At 40.5% G+C, this 20086-nt stretch overlaps 3 protein-coding genes and 2 long non-coding RNA genes across 5 annotated transcripts in view; 4 read left to right on the forward strand and 1 right to left on the reverse strand.

Annotated features, from left to right (window-relative positions):
- Positions 1-325: 325 nt before the first annotated feature.
- LOC119026606 lies at positions 326-3363 on the forward strand. The gene is made up of 2 exons (XR_005077183.1): positions 326-632; positions 828-3363. It is a non-coding gene; the product is annotated as an uncharacterized LOC119026606 (long non-coding RNA).
- Positions 3364-7353: 3990 nt separating this feature from the next.
- LOC119026659 lies at positions 7354-12212 on the forward strand. The gene is made up of 5 exons (XM_037111116.1): positions 7354-7368; positions 7468-7675; positions 7812-7946; positions 10009-10200; positions 10589-12212. Exons 2-5 carry the CDS (start codon positions 7546-7548, stop codon positions 10819-10821), a joined length of 690 nt encoding a protein of 229 aa, XP_036967011.1. The 5' UTR covers positions 7354-7368; positions 7468-7545; the 3' UTR covers positions 10822-12212.
- Positions 12213-12905: 693 nt separating this feature from the next.
- On the forward strand, positions 12906-14740 carry LOC119027417. Its single transcript, XR_005077379.1, has 3 exons — positions 12906-13538; positions 13642-13793; positions 13959-14740. It is a non-coding gene; the product is annotated as an uncharacterized LOC119027417 (long non-coding RNA).
- A 481-nt stretch (positions 14741-15221) lies between these two features.
- On the reverse strand, positions 15222-18117 carry si:ch211-212k18.15 (probable E3 ubiquitin-protein ligase ARI5). Its single transcript, XM_037111014.1, has 4 exons — positions 17938-18117; positions 17591-17691; positions 16310-16483; positions 15222-15963 (listed from the first exon to the last, which is right to left on the reverse strand). Exons 1-4 carry the CDS (start codon positions 18014-18016, stop codon positions 15508-15510), a joined length of 810 nt encoding a protein of 269 aa, XP_036966909.1. The 5' UTR covers positions 18017-18117; the 3' UTR covers positions 15222-15507.
- Positions 18118-19224: 1107 nt separating this feature from the next.
- The window catches only part of zgc:194655 (uncharacterized protein LOC794380 homolog), a 1645-nt gene continuing 783 nt past the window's right edge, over positions 19225-20086 (forward strand). Inside the window, exons 1-2 of the mRNA XM_037112534.1 lie at positions 19225-19381; positions 19583-19873. Of these exons, the coding sequence (XP_036968429.1) occupies positions 19378-19381; positions 19583-19873 (295 nt within the window). The 5' untranslated portion in view covers positions 19225-19377. The remainder of the gene's footprint in view (positions 19382-19582; positions 19874-20086) is intronic.

A 20086-nucleotide genomic window follows, 5' to 3' on the forward strand; every position in this document is an offset into this window, starting at 1 on the left:
TCATACAGTGTTCTGGAACTTTTTCCACTGAGAACAGATCGCTTATTTAGTTAAGGAAAACAATAACTATTTCTGAATTCACATCATTACTCTATTGATATTGTAAATATTAAAATTCAGAGACCGAATTCCTTCACCAGAACTGCACAATGCCCCTTTACACTGCCATTTCAAATTAATCTGATGGACTATTTACTGTAAAATCACAGTTCAGCACAGTAATTTGTGTTTTAAAAAGCTATTTCTCCTTTTAAATAAAGGCTGGTGTGTGTTTCTTTAAGACTCTAGGTTGAAAGTCTAGGTTGTAAGTATTTATTCAGCTCAGTTTACTGGTCGCTTGAGCTCGCCCACGCACTTGTGTAACTTTGACTGCTTAAGAGCCCAGCAGAAGCTTGCAGACCTATGCAGATTGAAAATGGGGTCGTTTTTATCGTATTTAGGAGAACGATCCACAGAAGAGTCACACACAGAAGTGACTGCAGAGGTCGAGTCCACAGAGAGGATTATGAAGATCAAAGTTTGGGACTGTGGGAATGACCGGGCCATCGTCCTGAGTGTCACTGAGGAGCAGTTAAAGAGGATCACAGTGCTGCAGCTGAAGAAGAAGATACAGTCTGTCTTCGGGATCCGAGGTAGAATCAAAATTTCAAAAGATTCCGTGTTAGTAGGTGAGATTTGCCATTAGATGTGTACCATGTAGTCTGACTGCAGGTCCAAGAAAAGGCAAATAAAAATGACTTGTTAAAAATCATGAATTATGTTTTTTTGAGTTATCTGTGACCGTCTGGTTTTGATTTCCTTTGTTTTCCTGTGTCCACATGATGTAGTGTATACGCTGGCAATCGGCCCCTGGGCGCTGTATGACGACGAGCTGCTGACTGACCATGGAATCAAAGATGGATCAACCATTAACTTGAATGGATTTGTATATCAAAGTCGTCGCAAAAGTATTGGAATGGGTGACAGAGAGAGCAGAAACCAGAGTATGGAATGCGTGGCTATAATGTTGACAGGAAGTGATGTCAGTGAGTCAGAACCACGCCCTTAACCAGCAGCAGTCAAAGATCTCCACAAGGATTCATGCTGAGGACTTCAGACAGCAAAACAAGTCACACAGGTGGACAGATCAGTGTTTTCTACATCACATTAACAGTACAACTGGTACAGTGACTGGAGTAAATCAGCTCCACTGAGTCTTAAAGAAGGCTGATGTTATCCTGCTCTGTCCTCACCATGACTTATTATCATCTGGGACACACAAAGACACATTTGGACTCATCGTCACATTTCAGATATTTGTCTAAAATCATCCGTTGTATGAATCTGTCCAGAGAGAGAGATGTTACTCTCTATATACTATATATACTTCATATATTAATCTAAGTATACTGTTTTAATACTGAGGTTTAAAAGTGCATTAAGTGATTCCTGAGAGAGTCAGTGGATTGCTTGGGTTGGTAGCTCGCCAACAACTGAAAGCATTAATATTTTACTATCAACTGTTGTAACCAGAGTGACTCACATGCACTAACATGTCTGCATGGTCGGCTCTGCTATCAAATCAAAGAGAGAAGCTCAGATCACCTCTGGATTACAGTTGGATGACTAAAAGGATTAAAATCTTCCATTGGGCTTTTTAAACTGGACCTGAGTGATTTATAATAATATGATTGTTACAGAATCATTTTTATTCTGAGAATGATCTGTCGTGAGCTGTACTGTGTTTTATGACACGACTTTGTTTTTTCTTTTACCGTTGTATTGACTGATGTGTGACCGACTGATGTGGCTGCAACATGTCAGATTAATGTCAGCATGCACAAATGATTTATTATCATTGCAAAATAGGTTGTGTGAGCCAGTTTCTGTAAAGGATAACAAACACATTGCAGGTCTAGCATGTTAAAAACTGTATTTCTTATTCTCTGAAACTCTAAAAGTGTGTAAAAAAAAAAAGACGTTTATGTTTAGAAACGAGTGTGAAAACACTGCTTGTATGATGTTATATATTTTAGTATTCACATCGAACACAGACAGATTTCTTGGACAGTGCTTTTGTTTAACTCTCATAAATGCACAGATGAGGTGTTCAATACAATATTTCATTATTCAGAACATCCTGTAGAAACCAGATGAGAAACACACAACTCAGACGGCTATTTCACTTTATTGAAGTGTAAACTAAAGTGTGGGCTTTGATGATAGAAAGACATACTGCAGTAATCCAGAGGAGTTTTGGCTGCAGTTCAACACAGTAACTCAACAGTCACATCATGTTTACTTTTGCCACTTCAAGTGCTTTCAGCTGATGACACCTCTGTTAATACAGAATATGCAATACAGTCTGTTTGATTTACAGTAGACTGTGGACATTGTTCATATGTGGCGGACCCTGCCACCTCTCTGGCGTCAAACAGTGTTCTCGGGACCTTATTTTCCTCTGAGAACAGCTTGTTTGCTCACTAATGGAAAAAAAATTCTGAGTTTGTATTATTACCTAATTGATATTGTAGATATTAAAATTCTGAGTTTGAATTTCTTCTCTAAAACTACGTACGTGCCCCTTTAAACAATCAGTAAAACTGGAGACGGACAACTTCCGCCCACCTGTACAGCAGGTGGTTTGTTAATGTTGCCGCCTCCATTATACATTTATTTACTGGATAGTTGTCGATGTGTCAGCAGATAGAAATGGTGCCAGTCTGACTGGATTTACTAGTGGATGTAATCTAGTATTATTGTCAAAGTGTCTATTGATTAATACTTACATTGGTACATTATTTTCAAATATGTAGACTTTTTGGGGGGGTTGACCTACAGAGGGAGCTAAATGTCATCACTCAATGGACAAAACTGACACATTTTTACTAGACTGCCGGTCAGGGACTGAAACTGCTGAATCAAAACAAAAGAAATGTAAGAGGAAATCATTAAAATGTACTCTTATGTCCAGAATCAGAGATTTTATTCTACCCTTTTTAATATAATTGTCTGAGAATGATCTGTGTCAGATGTGCTGTTATTTTTTTATTTACGCATGTAAATGGAAAATCAAGAGACGCAAATTATTCCCAGGAAGCTACCTAATGACAGATTGTTTGACCTCCCAGTTTTTTGCAATGGATACCAAATACTTTGAGGAAACCTGTGGAGCCGTTTGTAAACTCTTTCTAGTCTTTCTTCAAACTGCAGCATTTTCTATGAGCTCATAGTATTCCATCAGACACAGGCAGACCTTAAGACACGTGTCAGTATTGATGTAGCTCAAAGTGCCTGTTGTTACATTCTTTTTATTCAAAGAGTATTTTTAAAACTGTGATGTTTGTATTTTCTTTATTAAAACACGTTTCCAGTCTTTCTTAACACTCGTCTTCATGATTGTCAAGTATTATTTGGGATTTGACCTATAGAGGCTGAAACAGCTCCTCCTGGATCTCTGCTAAACTGACTGAAAGAGACATGTTTACACTTTTAAAACACATTTCAGCGACACTACATGATGTAAATGGTCCTTATTTTCCTTTGAGAACAGCTCGTCCAGTCAGTCACAGTTCACTATAGTAATGTGTCAGCAACGCATGAAGCTCTACATGAAAGTGAGTTAAAGTGCTTTTTGCTGATAAAACCTCCTTCATGAAAGCAGGACTTTGACTCATGTCAGGTTTTTCTCACATTGTGTGATTGCTGCTGTCTCTAAAGTAAATGATCTGACTTCTTCCTCCACTGTTGATGCCGTCAAAATCTACAGTGCAGAGCCTCTGTACCCTTTTATAAGAAACACTTCCTGAGTATTTTAACAGGAAAAGGCTTTAAAGCATGCATCATGAGCACAGCATGAGAACTACTTGGTCTTAGTTTCTGTACAGGTGTGGAGGTTTGTCTGAGAGCCTCAACATCTCTTCAAGAAACGTTCAACAAGTTTGAAAAGCTTTGTTTTCGTTTAAGGAAAAACTGGTGTGTATTCCTTTAAGACTCTGGGTCGACTCAGTTTCTTTGTCAAATGAACACACCCACACATCTGTTTCAGCAGAAGCACACAGATCTCTGCAGATGTACAATGGCGTCGGATTTAAGAGAACAATCCACAGAAGTGGCTGCAGAGGTCGAGTCCACAGAGAGGATTATGAAGATCAAAGTTTGTGAGTGTAGGACGAGGAGGACCATCGTCCTGAGTGTCACTGAGGAGCAGTTAAAGAGGATCACAGTGCTGCAGCTGAAGAAGAAGATACAGTCTGTCTTCGGGATCCAAGGTAGAATCACAACTATATCAGTCACAGTTAACATTAAGTCAAGTTGTTGTCTATTTACATCAAATTATTTATTAGTAGGTGAGATTTGACATTGGTTTTAGAGAGGCAAATAAAAATGACCTGTTAAAAATCATGGATCATGTCTGTGTGAGTTATTTGTGACTGTCTGGTTTTGATTTCCTTTGTGTGTGTTTGTGTTCCTGTCTCCACATGTTGTAGTGTATGGACTGGCGATCAGTGGCTGGAGCCTGTATGATGACGAGCTGCTTACTGACCACGGAATCAAAGACGGATCAACCATTGACTTGAATGGACCAGTATTCTTCTGTGGTCGTATAAGTAATGGAATGGGTGACAGGGATGGCAGAAACAAGAGTATGGAATGCGTGGCTATAATGTTGACAGGAAGTGATGTCAGCAGTGAGTCAGAACCACACCGTTAACCAGCAGCAGTCAAAGATCTCCACAAAGATTCATGCTGAGGACTTCAGACAGCAAAACAAGCCAGTGTTTTCTACATCACATTACCAGTCTAACTGCTACAGTGACTGGAGTAAATCAGCTCCACTGAGTCTTAAAGGCTGAAGGCTGATGTTATCCTGCTCTGTCCTCACCATGACTTATTATCATCTGGGACACACAAAGACACATTTGGACTCGTCGTCACATTTCAGATATTTCTCTGAAATCATCCGTCATACAAAGCTGTCCACTTCTTGACTCTTTTACTCAGAACTAGTGTGAAGATTTTTAAATGTGTCATCATGTATGAAGGTAAAGGGCCAGCTCTTTCATTACCAGTGTTGGTCAAGGCGCTTTCAAAATGAAATGTATTACATATTATCAGTTACCTTCATTTTGAAGTAATATATCATGTTACAGTGTTTTACTACCTATTATACTACTTTTGAATATATAAATATATAGTTCTATGATCTGTCTTGAGTTGTACTGGGTTTCATGACACGTTTTTGTTTTTTTTTCTTCTCCCGTTACTTTGACTGATGTGATACCGACTGATGTGGGTGCAAACTTTTAACCAGCACACACAAATTATGTGTAATAACCTTTAAACAGTCGGTCTATCATTCTCTCTACTGGATCACGAGCATGTAAGGAGCAGAAGGGAGAAGCAGCTCACAGACTTTCAAATGTGTCTCTAAATCTCTGACTCTGAAAGTGTGTCAGAAAGACACTTGTGTTGAGAAACTTTGCTTGTCTGACGTCACTTATTTCAGTATTCACAGTGAACACATGACTTAGACTGTAACACTGGCAGGATTGAATGTTTTTCACATGACTATATGTATATTTAATATCTTTAATCTGATACTGTGAATAAATGTTACTATCATGCTGTTGTTTAACTCTCATGAATGCACAGATGAGGTGTTCAATACAATATGTCATTACTCAGAACATCCTGTACAAACCAGATGAGAAACACACAACTCAGACTGCTATTTCACTTCATCATGTGAAGTGTAAATTACAGTTTGTGCTTTAATGCTACAGAGACATACTGCAGTAATCCAGAGGATTTTTAGCTGCAGTTCAACACAGTAACTCAACAGTCACATTATGTTTACTTTTGCTACTTCAAGTGCTTTCAGCTGATGACACTTCACTACTTTTATTGTATTATTTCGCAGCACTCATCAGTCACCCATCAACTTCAAACTCATAAATTAGAGCTCCACATTACTTTAAAGAAGATTTGATGTTAATAAATACACTGTTACATACAGTATACAGGAAATTTGACATGTGGACTTTTGCATGATTACCTGCTACCCTAAACCACGTAATGACATGCATAGAAAATTCAGCTTTTTATTTGTATTACATACTACTACTGCTACTACTGCTACTACTGCTACTGCAACTACTACTACTGCTACTACTGCTACTACTGCTACTGCAACTACTACTACTGCTACTACTGCTACTGCAACTACTACTACTGATACTACTGCTACTGCTACTACTACTGCAACTACTACTACTGCTACTACTGCTACTACTGCTACTGCAACTACTACTACTGCTACTGCAACTACTACTACTGCTACTACTGCTACTACTGCTACTGCAACTACTACTACTGCTACTACTGCTACTGCAACTACTACTACTGCTACTACTGCTACTGCAACTACTACTACTGCTACTACTGCTACTGCAACTACTACTACTGATACTACTGCTACTGCTACTACTACTGCTACTGCAACTACTACTACTGCTACTACTGCTACTACTGCTACTGCAACTACTACTACTGCTACTGCAACTACTACTACTGCTACTACTGCTACTACTGCTACTGCAACTACTACTACTGCTACTACTGCTACTGCAACTACTACTACTACTGCTACTACTGCTACTGCAACTACTACTACTGCTACTACTGCTACTACTGCTACTGCAACTACTACTACTGCTACTACTGCTACTGCAACTACTACTACTGATACTACTGCTACTACTACTGCTACTGCAACTACTACTACTGCTACTACTGCTACTGCAACTACTACTGCTACTACTACTGCTACTGCTACTGCAACTACTGCTACTGCAACTACTACTGCTACTACTACTGCTACTGCAACTACTACTACTGCTACTACTGCTACTGCTACTGCAACTACTGCTACTGCTACTACTACTACTGCTTCTGCTACTACTACTACTACTACTTATACTACTACTACTACTACTACTGCTTCTGCTACTACTACTACTACTACTTATACTACTACTACTACTACTACTACTACTACTACTTATACTACTACTACTGCTACTACTGCTGCAACTACTACTACTGCTACTACTGCTACTGCTACTGCAACTACTGCTACTGCTACTGCTACTACTACTACTGCTACTGCTACTACTACTACTACTACTGCTACTGCTACTGCAACTACTGCTACTGCTACTGCTACTGCTACTACTGCTACTACTACTGCTACTACTACTACTGCTACTGCAACTACTGCTACTGCTACTGCTACTGCTACTACTGCTACTACTACTGCTACTACTACTACTGCTACTACTACTGCATATAAAAATAAATTGAAAATGATGGGCCACAAATTATGAGGTAAAAGCCAAAACCGATTTTTCAGTAAAAAGGTTGGTGTATATTTCTTTAAATTTGAGGATGAAAGTGAAAGTATTTTTAACTTGGTTTCCTGGTCAGTTGAACACAGCCTCACCCTGTCTTATCATCCGCACCGAGAGAAGAGAGCAGCCGAGACTGCAGACAGACGCCACAGAAATGGCTTTGAAAATCTTTGTGAGAGCGCACACGGGGCAGAGGTGGACTTTCTTCTTTACTGAGGAACGGTTTAAAAGCACCACCGTGCTACAGCTGAAGACGAAGATAACAGAGATTGAAAAAGTACCAGGTAAAATCACTTTGTGTTATGCGACGACATGGACACGATTGGAATTTTAAGAATTATGAATGGTGTTTCTTAGGTTTCATTTTGGAGAAATGTTCTCAGTGCCTGTTTTGGACTTCCTTGTGTGTGTTTGTTGTAGAAGACCACCTGCGACTGATCTTCGCTGGCCGGCAGCTAGAAGACTACTGGCTGTTGTCTGACTGTGGAGTCAAACACGGGGACACGATTGGCTTAGAACTGATACGAAGGCGTGACACGGAGGGCAGACATCAAAGTATGGAAACACTCTCACTGTTCTCAAAATGTGTATGTTGGTAAAATGCTCTATTTTTTAATCCTAATATTGGAAGTAATCAAATCAAAGTTCCTTGTTATAGGAGTTCACTGTGCCTACATTACCCACAATGCAACTCTTTCAGTCTAAAGTCTGTCAGGTTACTGAACGTGCCTTTTAGATCTCCTCGAAACTTGTCCACCTTGTGTTTTGGTGAGCTGGACTCTCTGAGTCCTCTACAGTCTCTTTGATTTACAGTAGACTGTATACTTTGTTTACATGTGGCGGACCCTGCCACCTCTCTAGCTTCAAACAGTGTTCTGGGGATCTTATTTTCCTCTGAGAACAGCTGGTTTACTCACTTACGGAAAAGAAAAAGATTCTGAGTTTGTATTATTACCTAAATAATTTTGTAAATGTTACATTTTTGAGTTTGATTTCTTCTCTAAAATGACGCAGTGCCCCTTCAAGCAATCAATAAAACTGGAAACGGACAACACATCCACTCACGATTATAACAGGTGTTTTGTTAATGATGCCGTCACCGTCGTGAAGACTTTCCACCAGAGCAGCGTCTATCTAGATAGAAATGGTGTCAGTCTGACTGGATTTACAAGTGGATGTAATCTAGTGAAAGCCAGGTTTGTAATCAATCAGTCTGAACACTGATGGTGTCATTATTGTAAAGTCGTTACGTTGTAATAAAGCCTCCTTCATAATTAAAGGTGAAAGGACACTGTCACTTGTCTATTGCCAATTTAATGTGATTACTAAATCACAATCAAAAATAGATGATAATGATATATATATATAATCACTGCTGGCGCCGAGAGTGCTTGTCTCTTCCCCTGACCTTGTTGTTATCTGTGTATAAATTGTGAACACTCCTTTACTGTGGGCTCAATTCACTCGGCTCATGGATTTGGCTGTGTGGTGGGTCCATCTGCAGATGGTTGGATTAAACTTGCAGAAAAGACAGATCTGACTTACTCTTTTATTGACAGAAATTTCCACCACAATTTGGTTTGTGGTGGAAATTTCTGTCAATGACTCTGTGCGAAGCATAAAATTATCAGACATAAAACATGAGACAAGAAGGCGACTTTCTATCTGAGTTTCGGCTGGTTCGTGACTCTATTACATATAAGGCAGAGGTTAGGTGTTCATACATTTGCATATGATATCAGTCACATTAGGCAAGTTAGATAAATGTTTTTAAGAAATCATATTCAACAAAATAGTTCAAAATTCATCAACCCATAATGAAAAGGAATGTTCCCATCACACTTCAGATGCACTTTTAACATATTTCACCACCAGCCCAGAGACACAGCATCAGGTGCTCCTGTGCCTCTACCTCAGCACAGCAGAGTGACACAGCATCAGGACTACAGGCTGCACCAGTAGACCTGCTTGACTGGCCAAGTGGAATGAGAGTTAGTTCACTGAGGACCATTTCAAATAAAAAAGCAGTGACACGTTTCCCTGATGGGAGAGTGTCAACATGACTTTCGTAACAGAGTCTTAGTCAATGCTGTAAAAATCAAAAGAAGCTGGCTGATGTACTCAAACAGAAATGATAGCTCGCACTGCTTCTGCTGCTAAATGTTTTCTCCAAAAGAATACAGACTTGATAAGGAAGGACTAAAGGACTTGAAAAATGCAAGCCACTTGCTGAAGGTTCACGAGGATAGCCAGGAGCACAGTACCCACATGGCAACATGGAAGGAGTTGGAGGTCGTTTTGCAGAGCGGCTGACAATAGATGTCAGTCTGAGGCTGAGAGCTGATATGTTTGCACAATGCCTTATTTATATTGTATTTTTATCACTTGTTTCTTTCTTCAGTTTTTATTCGGTGTGATATGTTTGACTTAAAAGAAGTAAAATCTTGAATATGTACATGCAGTTTCTGTGTGAGTGTATGAAATATGATTGTGAAATTGACTGCAATGCAAGAAGGCACCGGCTAAGATCTTGCATAGGGCACCAAATTACTCAGGGCCTCCACTGAGTCTCTTTTTTTCATGTGAAGGATTAAAGTGAAAGTATTTCATTTTTCAGCTCATCGGTTTCCTGTTCAAGTGAAGAGCGCAGCAGAAGCTACAGATACCACAGAAATGGCCGTGCAGGTCAGAGTGCGTGGACCCAGAGGGGAGGAGAGGCTCATCGGGCTGTGTGACACTGAGGAGCAGTTAAAGAGGATGACAGTGCTGCAGCTGAAGGAGAAGATTGCGTCTACCTTCAGGATCTCAGGTAGAATCACAACTCTATAAATCACAGTTAACATTAAGTTAAGCTGTTGTTTATTAAACTCAAATTATGTGTTAGTGGGAGAGATTTGCCATTAGTCCAGCTAACCTTACAACCACGAGGTAGAATCACATTAATACATATGACCTTCACGTGTTCACATGTGAAACAGTCACTTTCCACCAGTACACACACCCTTTACCATCAGATGGCTGCCAGTGTAGGACCATGTAGGAAGACAGTGGGTCCAAGAAAGGTGAATTACAGTAAAAATAAAACGAAGATGAATATTAGGAAAGATTAGGCCTATCTTTGGGATTTATTAGAAAGAAATGGTTTTAGTGCCTGATTTTGACTGTGTGTGTGTGTGTGTGTGTGTGTGTGTGTGCAGGATACGATTTAAATCTGATCCTTGGATCCGAGATTCTGGAGGAAGGTGCTCTGCTGTCTGCTTATGGAATCCGACGCAAATCAGTAATTCAAACAGTTTTAAAGATACCTGGCGGAGGGTGTTCCCTAGGTGTGTTATATCGTGGAATGGGTGACAGGGAGGGCAGAAATCTAAGTATGGAAAAACTCGCAGATTTTGAAAAATGCACTTCAGAGGCACAAGAGCCCAAATGATGAGGTCCATGTCCACCAGAAATCCTCAACCAGAAATCCTCAAACTAAGTGTATATATGTAGGTCAAAGCGTATATTGATTAATACTAACATTGGTAGAGTTTTTAAATATGTAGTTTTTTTTTTGGGGGGGGGGGGGTTGTTGGCCTACATCAATCAGTGGACAAAACTGACACATTTTTTACTAGGCTGCCTGTCAGGGACTGAAACTGTTCAATCAAAGCAAAAGAAATTTAAGAGGAAATCATTAAAATGTACACCTATGACCTATACCCTTTTTCATTTAATTGTCTGAGAATGATCTGTGTCAGATGTGCTTTAATTTTATTATTTACGTGTGTACATTGAAGTAACACTAATTATTCACAGGAAGCTACTTAATGACAGATTGTTTGACCTCCCGGTTTTTTGCAATGGATAACAAATACCTCGAGGAAACCTGTGGAGCCGTTTGTAAATTCCTTCTAGTCTTTCCAGGCCTTTGCTTCAAACTGCAGCATTTTCTGAGCTCATAGTATATCATCAGACACAGGCAGACCTTAAGACACGTGTCAGTATTAATGTAGCTCAAAGTGCCTGTTGTTACATTCTTTTTTTTTTTTTTTTAAACTTTGTGATGTTTGTATTTTCTTCATTAAAACACGTTTCCAGTCTTTCTTAACACGCATCCTCGTCATTGTTCAGTGTTATTCTGGGATTTCACCCACAGAGGCTGAAGCAGCTCCTCCTGGATCGCCGCTAAACTCCCTGTTGTAAACACTTTTTGAGTAATACCCACGTGTGTGAAATATATATTTCATATTTTGATTTTTGGATTCATGTTCATGTTGCTGACATGTGGGCATATATGTGTACCTGCTGCTACCTGACCTGCACTGTACTGACATGCTTGCATACATGAACTGCACTGCTGCTCATGTTTCACACAGAGCTGCCGCTGAAAAATCACAACTCCACACACATACACAAGTGTGCATATTATATTTCTGTTTTAATTTTCACGGTGTAATGCACTCATGATGTACAGCTACTGGTCCAAGGGTATGTTTATACTATATAGGCTACATTGTTAGTATTAAACTAACAGTGGCGTAATTGTTTGCAGCTATTTCCGAATCTTTTTCCAGAATATTCAGAGACTTGAGATGATGTTCCCAAACCTCTTCAGTGAAATCTTCTGACTTTGCGCTAGACTGATTTAAGAGCAACTATTTAGAATAATCTTTGTGAAACAGGCTCCAGGATTCTGTTTGGACGGGCTAAAAGGACCAGAATCATTCAGATTTTTTTTTTTTTCATTTGGATATTTTTCATTTGGATATTACAGAATCTTTCGTCTTTTAGCTGGACCTGAACAATTAATCAGGATTTTTATATCCAAGAAACAATAAATGAATATTGCTAAAGAATGATTTGTCTGAGCTGTGCTGTGTTTTATGACGTATGTTTGTTTAGTAGAAGAAAAGGGAAAGCAGGTTAAAAACTCCACTGTATCCTGAACTGTAAAGGTTTTTTTAAAGCACGTTTGTGTTTAGAAATGTGCTTATCATTATTTGTTTCAGTGTTAACACACATCACATGCACCGTATCATTTCTACTGTTAACACCCTTTGCATTGACGTTCCAGGTCTTATTATGAACATGAAGTATTTTCTGTGGGCTCGTCAGGAAGAACTAAGTATTCAAAACATTGCACATGTTGGTCAAATGCTCTTTTTTTAATACTAATATTTTAAGATATTGTATTTAATGTTACTTGTTACAGGAGTTCAATGTCAGACTGACATGCCTACATTACCCACAATGCAACGATAAGTCCAAAGTCTAAAGTCTGTCAGGTTACTGAACTTGAGTCCTCTATAGTCTCTTTAATTTATAGTAGACTGTGGACATGGTTTATATGTGGCGGACCCTGCCACCGTTCTAGTTTGCCACCTTATTTTCCTCTGAGAAAAGCTTGTTTACTCACTGATGGTAAACAAAAAAAGATATTTCTGAGTTTGTATTTTTACCTCATTAATGTTGTAAATATTGATAAGACTTGTCTCTTGCCAGTTTACTGACATTATTATCTGCGGTGAGTATAAAGTATTTTATCTCTAGGCAGTCGTGAACTATCAATTGTTTATTACTCGGGCGACTCTCACTAAACATGGTTGACTGATGATTATGACTTTTTTTTTAATAACAGAAATATAAGACATATAAGAAATATAAGACATTTCTGAGTTTATATTATTTGCCTCATCAATGTTGTAAATATTAAAATTCTGAGTTTGAATTTCTACGTAGCGTGCCTTTAAGCAAACAAAGAAACTGGAGATGGACAACGTCCGCCCACATTTATAACTTGTACACTTAAACTTATCTATTGCCCGTTAACTGACATTATTATCTGTGGTGTTTACGATGTAGTTTATCTCTGGGCACTCGTGAACTTCAGACTTTCAAGTGTTACTTTACATTACTCAGGCGACCCTCACTAAAGGCAGCTGAATTTCTTCGGTAAAAATACGTAGTGCCCCTTTAACCAAGCAAAGCAACTGCAGACAACTTCCGCCCACCTGTACAACCTGACTTTCAAGAGTTACCTCATTACTCGGGCGACTCTCACTAAACTTGGTAGTCTGATGATTATGATTTTTAAAAAACAGAAACCGAAAAAGATTTAAAACCTCCTCACAGTGAGAGTAAATAGAAGAGGTCAGCTGTCTCCAGGTAAGAGCTGGATACGCGTTTTCTGCTCAGTAAAAGTCTGTTGTATGTTTTTTGGTTGTACTGCTCATGTGAAGGATGAGAGTGAAAGTATCTGATTTTCCAGCTCAGTGAAGAGCGCCACAGAAATGCTTGTGCAGGTCAGAGTGCATGGACTCAGAGGGGAGGAGAGGATCATCGACCTGTGCGACACCAAGGAGCAGTTAAAGAGCATCACAGTGCTGCAGCTGCAGAAGATGATCGAGTTCACCTTTGGAGGTAAAATCGCATTAAAGCAGACGACCTACACATTGTCACACACACATAATATAAGGCCTAGCTTTGGGATTTATTTTGAGGAAATGTTAGTGCCTGATTTTGACTCTGTGTGTGTGTGTGTGTGTGTGTGTGTGTGTGTGTGTGTGTGTGTGTGTGTGTGTGCAGAAAAATGCGACAGGCTGGTCTTTGGAGCCATGCTACTGGAGGAAGAGGCTCTGCTGTCCGACTGTGGAATCAAACACATGTCGACCATTCACACGATTGTACTGTTACCAGGGGTTTGATCCGGGAGAGGGAGATGGTGGAATGGGTGACAGGGAGGGCAAAAACAGAAGGATGGAAAAGTTCCATCTTTTATAAACATACTCTGGATGTATATGTCTCTTATTGGGAAACATTTAAACGACACACAGCACAGCTTCACACAATTCTTTTTTTTTTTTTTTTCTTTCACTGTTGTATCAGCTAGTGTTGGACCAGCTGACATGGCTGTAAGCTATGGATTTGTAGTAGCCTTAGCACATGCTGTCTGTCTGGCTGGTCACTGATGGACAGTTAACACTTTGAGGATCCATGTGTGGCAGCACCAGGTGAAAAGCAGCTGAGACACACTCGGATCTACTCCTCCTCGCAATGTTTAAGTATTAAAACCACCTGAATACTAAACATGTGCAACAGATGTCGAGAGGATTACTCTTGTTCATCGTGACACAGATGTGTGTACAGATGTGTATTCAGTTTCCCTCGACACCAAAGTGATGTTGTGTGAGACTCTGGAAGTTTTTTTTTTTTTTTTTTTTTTTTTACAGAACATGTGTGTAATCTAATTACACCTTTTTTCTCTGACTGTAACAGGATACAGTTACTTTTCTGTATCCTAACTATATAATCCTGTTAAATCTGTAGTGTCCGTTATTTCTTCTGACTTTGTTGGATATTAAACTAGTTTTCCAGTCTTAATACTCGACTTCAGTGTCAATTTTGTCCTGCACATATTCAGGCTTTTATACCCACATGGGCAGAAGAATCAAATGATTTCCAATAAAAAAAATAAAAAAACGTGTGTTAGAATATGATGAGTCAGGAGAGGATGTGAAGTTATGTGTTATTTTGGGATTGACCTCTACAGTGCTACATTTTTTACAACTTTATGGCTATGTGAGTAAAATTGACTAATTTGATATAATGTACATAAAACATTATTTTATATTTATATATATTATAATATATAATATTTATATATTTTGAATTATGTTGCATGTGGACACTACATGCTATTTTTGCTGCCATTTCAACCAACACAGAAACATGTTCACATACCTGTTTCCTCATCCGCACTGTACTGACATGTTTGCACTAATTTCACATTTTGTACATTTTGTCACTGCTCATGTTTAACACTTTGATTCATTCAGTAAACAAGGACAGTGAAGGTATTTATAAATGAGAGGGAAACTTTATTAAGTGTTGCAGTTATAAATGACAAGCTATCGTCGAGCAGAGCTCAAATGGGAAGGAGCAACCAATGTTAATTATTAATTGTTAAGAAAAGCACCTAATGCAACAGTCAGGCATTGTGAGAACGTACGGAAGATACTTCAGAGGCTGACAATGTGCATGAACAAATAGCATATGCAGAGAGAATAGTATATAATGAATAGTACGATAAAGTGTGACAGAGCAGGGCTGTAAGCAGCATCATGAGTAGTGAATCTTAGATTCTGTGCCACACAGGTATGGAGGTCTGTCTGGGAGCCACACCACCGCTGCAGGGGATGAAGTAGGAGCTCGTCTTCAGGCACTCTTCAGTGAGCTCCAGGCACACGAAGCAGAACTCGATCTGACAGCGAGGGCAGATGACGTTCTTACAGCCCGTCTTGTCGTGCTCCACCCTCTGACCGCAGGTGGGACAGGCCCGGATGGAGGGGCAGCCAACGGCCCCCTGCACCTCAGGGAGGACGGTGTCCTTGCAGTTCTTGAGGAGCTCCAGGTCGTGGTTGACGCAGCCGTCGTTGTCGCAGCGGTCGGAGCGTGGAGCTGGACCTTTCCACACCTTCAGACACTGCCAGCAGAACTCGTAAGCTTTCATTTTGTCTGCTGTGCAGATTGTGCAGTGCACGCTGAGGTTGGTCAGGTCCTCTCTCTCCACGTAGGTTTTGCACCCAGGGCACTGTTGGAAAGCATGTGAGACAGATTAAAGAGAGACTTCAACTTTTCAGCATTGATCGGATGCACAAGATGGTTTTGTCACACAGCTGAGGGCTTTTCTCAATGAAAAACACGTTTCTGTCTCTCTAGGAGATAGACGGATGGTTCCTCCAATCAGATGCCCAGTATTTCTTTAAATGCGCCCGCCATTTTCCATATAGTTTCCAAGGAAAGCCCCCCAGGTGGTACCGTGTAACAAACCATCTGGCACAACCGGTCAGAAACCAAGCGTCTCTGCTGATTGCTGAACTCGTGATCAAACCGGTCTGCAAGGTTTTTGAGGGCAGAGACAACACAGGGACACTCACTGATTTGAATTCACAGTATTCTATGGCAGCTATGCGGGCGATGTTCTCCTCAAAGTACTGCATCTCTTCAGCCGTCAGCACCGCCAGCCGGCGCACCTCTTGGTACGGCCACACTGCATCACACTTTTGCAAGGTGCCGTCCTCTAAAGCCGGGCACTTGAATTTGTACTGGCCCTGAAATAAACAGGAAAGATTGTATTAGATCAGATTGGCTTTGGCTGCAAAACTTTCAAACTGAACTGGCCAACACTGTTAGTTGCACATGACTTCAAGGTTTAAATATACGCACGGTTAAGGGAGAGGTTGCTCTGAAAGACAGCTAACCATGAGCTGCCTGCTTCACCTCAGTTATTTCCTGTCCCTGAGCTTGACCGCTCGGCCGTGTCTGTGGTGTTGATGGATTTTTAAATGCAGTAATTGTACAAATTCTACGGCTTTCTGTGCGTTTAATCTGAACCAACAGATGGGAGCGGAGAGACGGACGTTGTTGTTATGGGCTAAAAAGCGACGCTGTAACCGACAGACGGCGAGCTCTGGAGGAGATGGCCCGTGGACAGAGCCCGGAGCTTCTGGAGGGATCAACACCTGGAGGCGAGTTTTTTTTTTTTTTAAACTTTTGGAATTAAAAAGTGGATTCATCTTCACTCTCACTTCTCAACCTCTGCGGCATCGCACGCAGAGTTGCCGAATTCCAGGGTAATGTACCGTAATCGTCTCTTGTTTGACTGCTGAACTGGGAGAATCATACTTTATGAACGTGTGGAGAAGATGGGATAAGAAGAAGTCTCTGGTGAGCGATGACTTTGGGCCGAGTCTGACGTTAACACAAACAAGGACACACACTCGCTGTCCTCTGGTGGATCTGATACAAGCATTGCCGTGCATTTTTTCTTGTAAAATACAAATTATAGATGCTTTAAGAAGGCTCGAAAACATAATAAAATCAGTCTGACTCTGTTGCGTTGTAGGTTTGGCCCTGATCGCACCTCCGAATAGCAGAGAATGAAGAAAAACACATCACCTTTACATGGAAATGAGGTCAGTGGAAGGGAGTCAGTGTGCCGCTGTTAATCTGAAGGTTATAAGTGCGTCAAAATATGAAACATGATCGTTTAGCAAATAAGATGACTGCTCCGTTTTGATGGGTGTTGTAGTGTGTCAGAAACAGCAGGAAGGTAGCTGCTGGTAAACAAGTTTCAAAGTAGTTCACTTTTACAAGGAGTGAAAACACACCTTTGAGACCTGTGGGGGGAAAAAAAAAAATCAAATGGTGGGAAGTACCTGATCCAGCAGGCTGCGGCACCACCCGGTGAGGGACTCTGGAGTGACGGCGTGCCCGCACGACATCTCTGCCCGGAGACACAGGTCTCCCTCCTCCGGCGCTGAGGAGCACGACACAAACAGCAGACACTGAACTCAACATCTCAACAAAGCGGTCCCTCGCAACTCCACTTGTCTTTACATGTCATTATCAACAAGGTGTCAGTGAATGCATCCCAACTCCTTCGATGCACGGAGGTAATATAAAGCCATTACAGGAGGTAATTAGGTAGAATGAACATAATTAAAGGAAAGATTAGACACGCTCGTCATTAACAATCGCTTTTCTATCAGTTTGTGGTGCTTACGCAGTGGATCCAGGTCGTCCGGCCTGCTGACAAACTTCAGGGTCGTGTCCCGCGGGTCGTATCGCTTCTCGTCACCCATCTTGGTCCCCGCTCCTCTGTCCTCTGTCGACACACCGCAAATGAGCGACAGATAAATACCGTGTCGCCTTCACGGACTCCAGCAGTAGTTTTAACTTTCTGTTTCCCCCTTTGGCAGTTCTGAGAAGTCACGTGAATGCAGGAAACATTTCTCCCATTGTTTTTGTTTTGTTTGTTTGACTCTTTTTTTTTTTTTTTTTTAGGTGCACTGTGTGGTTATGGAGAAGACACTTTAATCAGAAGAGAGAGACCTTCATCCACTGATTTTTAAAATTTTTGATTATTATTATTATTTTTTTTAAAAAACAGCCTCCTTTTTGAATGAACAAACTGACCTTACAGGACATCACTGTTTCATACCGTTTTTCTTTGTTTATATGTGGCGGACCCTGCCACCTTTTATAGCTTCAAACAGTGTTCGGCGGACCTTGTTTTCCTCTGAGAACAGTTTGCTTATTCAGTTATGGTGCAAATAAATATTTGTGTGTAATATTACCTCATTGATATTGTAAGTAATACAAATTCAGTGTTTGAGTTTCTTCCCCAGAAGTACATAGTGCCCCTTTGAGGGTCTTGAAAGCATACTTTGATGGTGCCAAATTTGCTTAGTATGTGTTCCTACTTTGCTTATTTTACTTGTGTAATTTGATGAAGTATGTTGTCATCATTTGATTCTGTAGAAGAGTTTTCAATGACAGAACATGAACTATACTTTACTAAACTGAAATCATCGACACACAAGACCAGATGTTCTGTGGTGTTATTTGTCGGGGAAATGCATTTATTGTAATTGTAACTGTTTTTGTTATTGCATTGTTTTGCATTTGCACATACCCCCCTCCCCAAATTCTCTGATTCTTGCACTACATTAATACCTATAAGAATGATGTAAATACACTATGAAACTATCTCACATCAGTGTCTTAAAATTAAAAACGAAACTAAAAACGTCTTAGCATCTGGTAAACAACCGCTGCCAGTAAAATGCCAAACCCTGCTGGACTCACAGGTGATTTCCAAGCCGCCATTTTTTTTGGCACACTGTGTTGCCAAATAAGGAAATGCATTCACACGTTTTAGGCTCGTATATGAAATAAAAGCACAGAAAATGTTACGCAGACTACATGACACAGTCCTCAGTGTTCAAAATGTGTGGGCAGATAATCTTTTATTTCAAAGGCAGCATTAAGGGAATGATGGTTAAAGGTCCTGCAGCTGTGTCTTAACTCTCCAGTCAATAGTGAAAGTGTCTGGTGACGTCAGATACTGTTTATAAGCCGGACCCTGTGACCACTCAAGCGACAGAAGCACAGCAGCAGGACCAAAGAGGAGCACAGCATCAGGAGAAGCAACAGCAAAGAAATGAGTAAGTAGAAAAGGCTTTTATTTTTTTAAAGGCAGGATTCAGGACCTGTATGTGTTATTACACATCAATACATCAAGGAAAAACTCCCCATTTACAATGTAAAACTGTTTGGACACTAAATGCACACAAGAGATGAAGAGATGAAGAATCTTATTAATAATTTTTTTTTTCTTTTTTCTTTTTGTTTTTGTTTTTTTGCAGATGAAAGTGAAAGTATCCTCCGTCCCGTCCTGACGTCACAGGCCGGTCATAAGAGTGAACAGCACCTCCGACCGACATTACCTCCCGTCAAAAAAGCCAGAAAGAGCACAACGACTCAGGCACCGACGACCAAACCCAGCACAGAAATGGGCAAAATCTACCAGGTCACGGTTAACGGACTGAAGGGGGAGAAGCTGAACATCGACCTGTGCAACACGGAGGAGCAGATGCAGAGCATGACGGTCCGCCAGCTGAAGGAAAAGATCGCGGAGAGGCTCCCAGAAACCGCAGGTGAGTGACCAGGAGCTGCGGTCTCACCTGTCATGACCACCTGACATACTTAATACACATGATGCGACGTGTTTAGTCGACTTTAAGCTTTGTGTGTTTCCTTTGTTTCGGTTTCTTATACAACGAGCGTGAACTTGATCCCAGCACGGTATAGTTTGCAGCCGTAGAAGAAGAAAACCAGCTCAGATTTGACACTTAAGTTATAAAACTTTA

This window comes from Acanthopagrus latus, chromosome 10, assembly GCF_904848185.1.
Source record: "Acanthopagrus latus isolate v.2019 chromosome 10, fAcaLat1.1, whole genome shotgun sequence".
In the NCBI taxonomy this organism is placed as follows: domain Eukaryota; kingdom Metazoa; phylum Chordata; class Actinopteri; order Spariformes; family Sparidae; genus Acanthopagrus; species Acanthopagrus latus.

What these genes read in the sequence shown, in the direction of transcription:
- LOC119026659 (XM_037111116.1), top strand. Translation starts at nt 7,546, where the DNA reads ATGGCTTTGAAAATCTTTGTGAGAGCGCACACGGGGCAGAGGTGGACT. An exon ending in AGAGATTGAAAAAGTACCAG is followed by an intron (nt 7,676 to 7,811) that starts GTAAAATCACTT and finishes TGTTTGTTGTAG; the next exon opens with AAGACCACCTGCGACTGATC. An exon ending in GTCTACCTTCAGGATCTCAG is followed by an intron (nt 10,201 to 10,588) that starts GTAGAATCACAA and finishes GTGTGTGTGCAG; the next exon opens with GATACGATTTAAATCTGATC.
- si:ch211-212k18.15 (XM_037111014.1), bottom strand. Translation starts at nt 18,016, where the DNA reads ATGGGTGACGAGAAGCGATACGACCCGCGGGACACGACCCTGAAGTTT. An exon ending in GCCGCAGCCTGCTGGATCAG is followed by an intron (nt 16,484 to 17,590) that starts GTACTTCCCACC and finishes TGTTTATTTCAG; the next exon opens with GGCCAGTACAAATTCAAGTG. An exon ending in AATACTGTGAATTCAAATCA is followed by an intron (nt 15,964 to 16,309) that starts GTGAGTGTCCCT and finishes GCTTTCCAACAG; the next exon opens with TGCCCTGGGTGCAAAACCTA.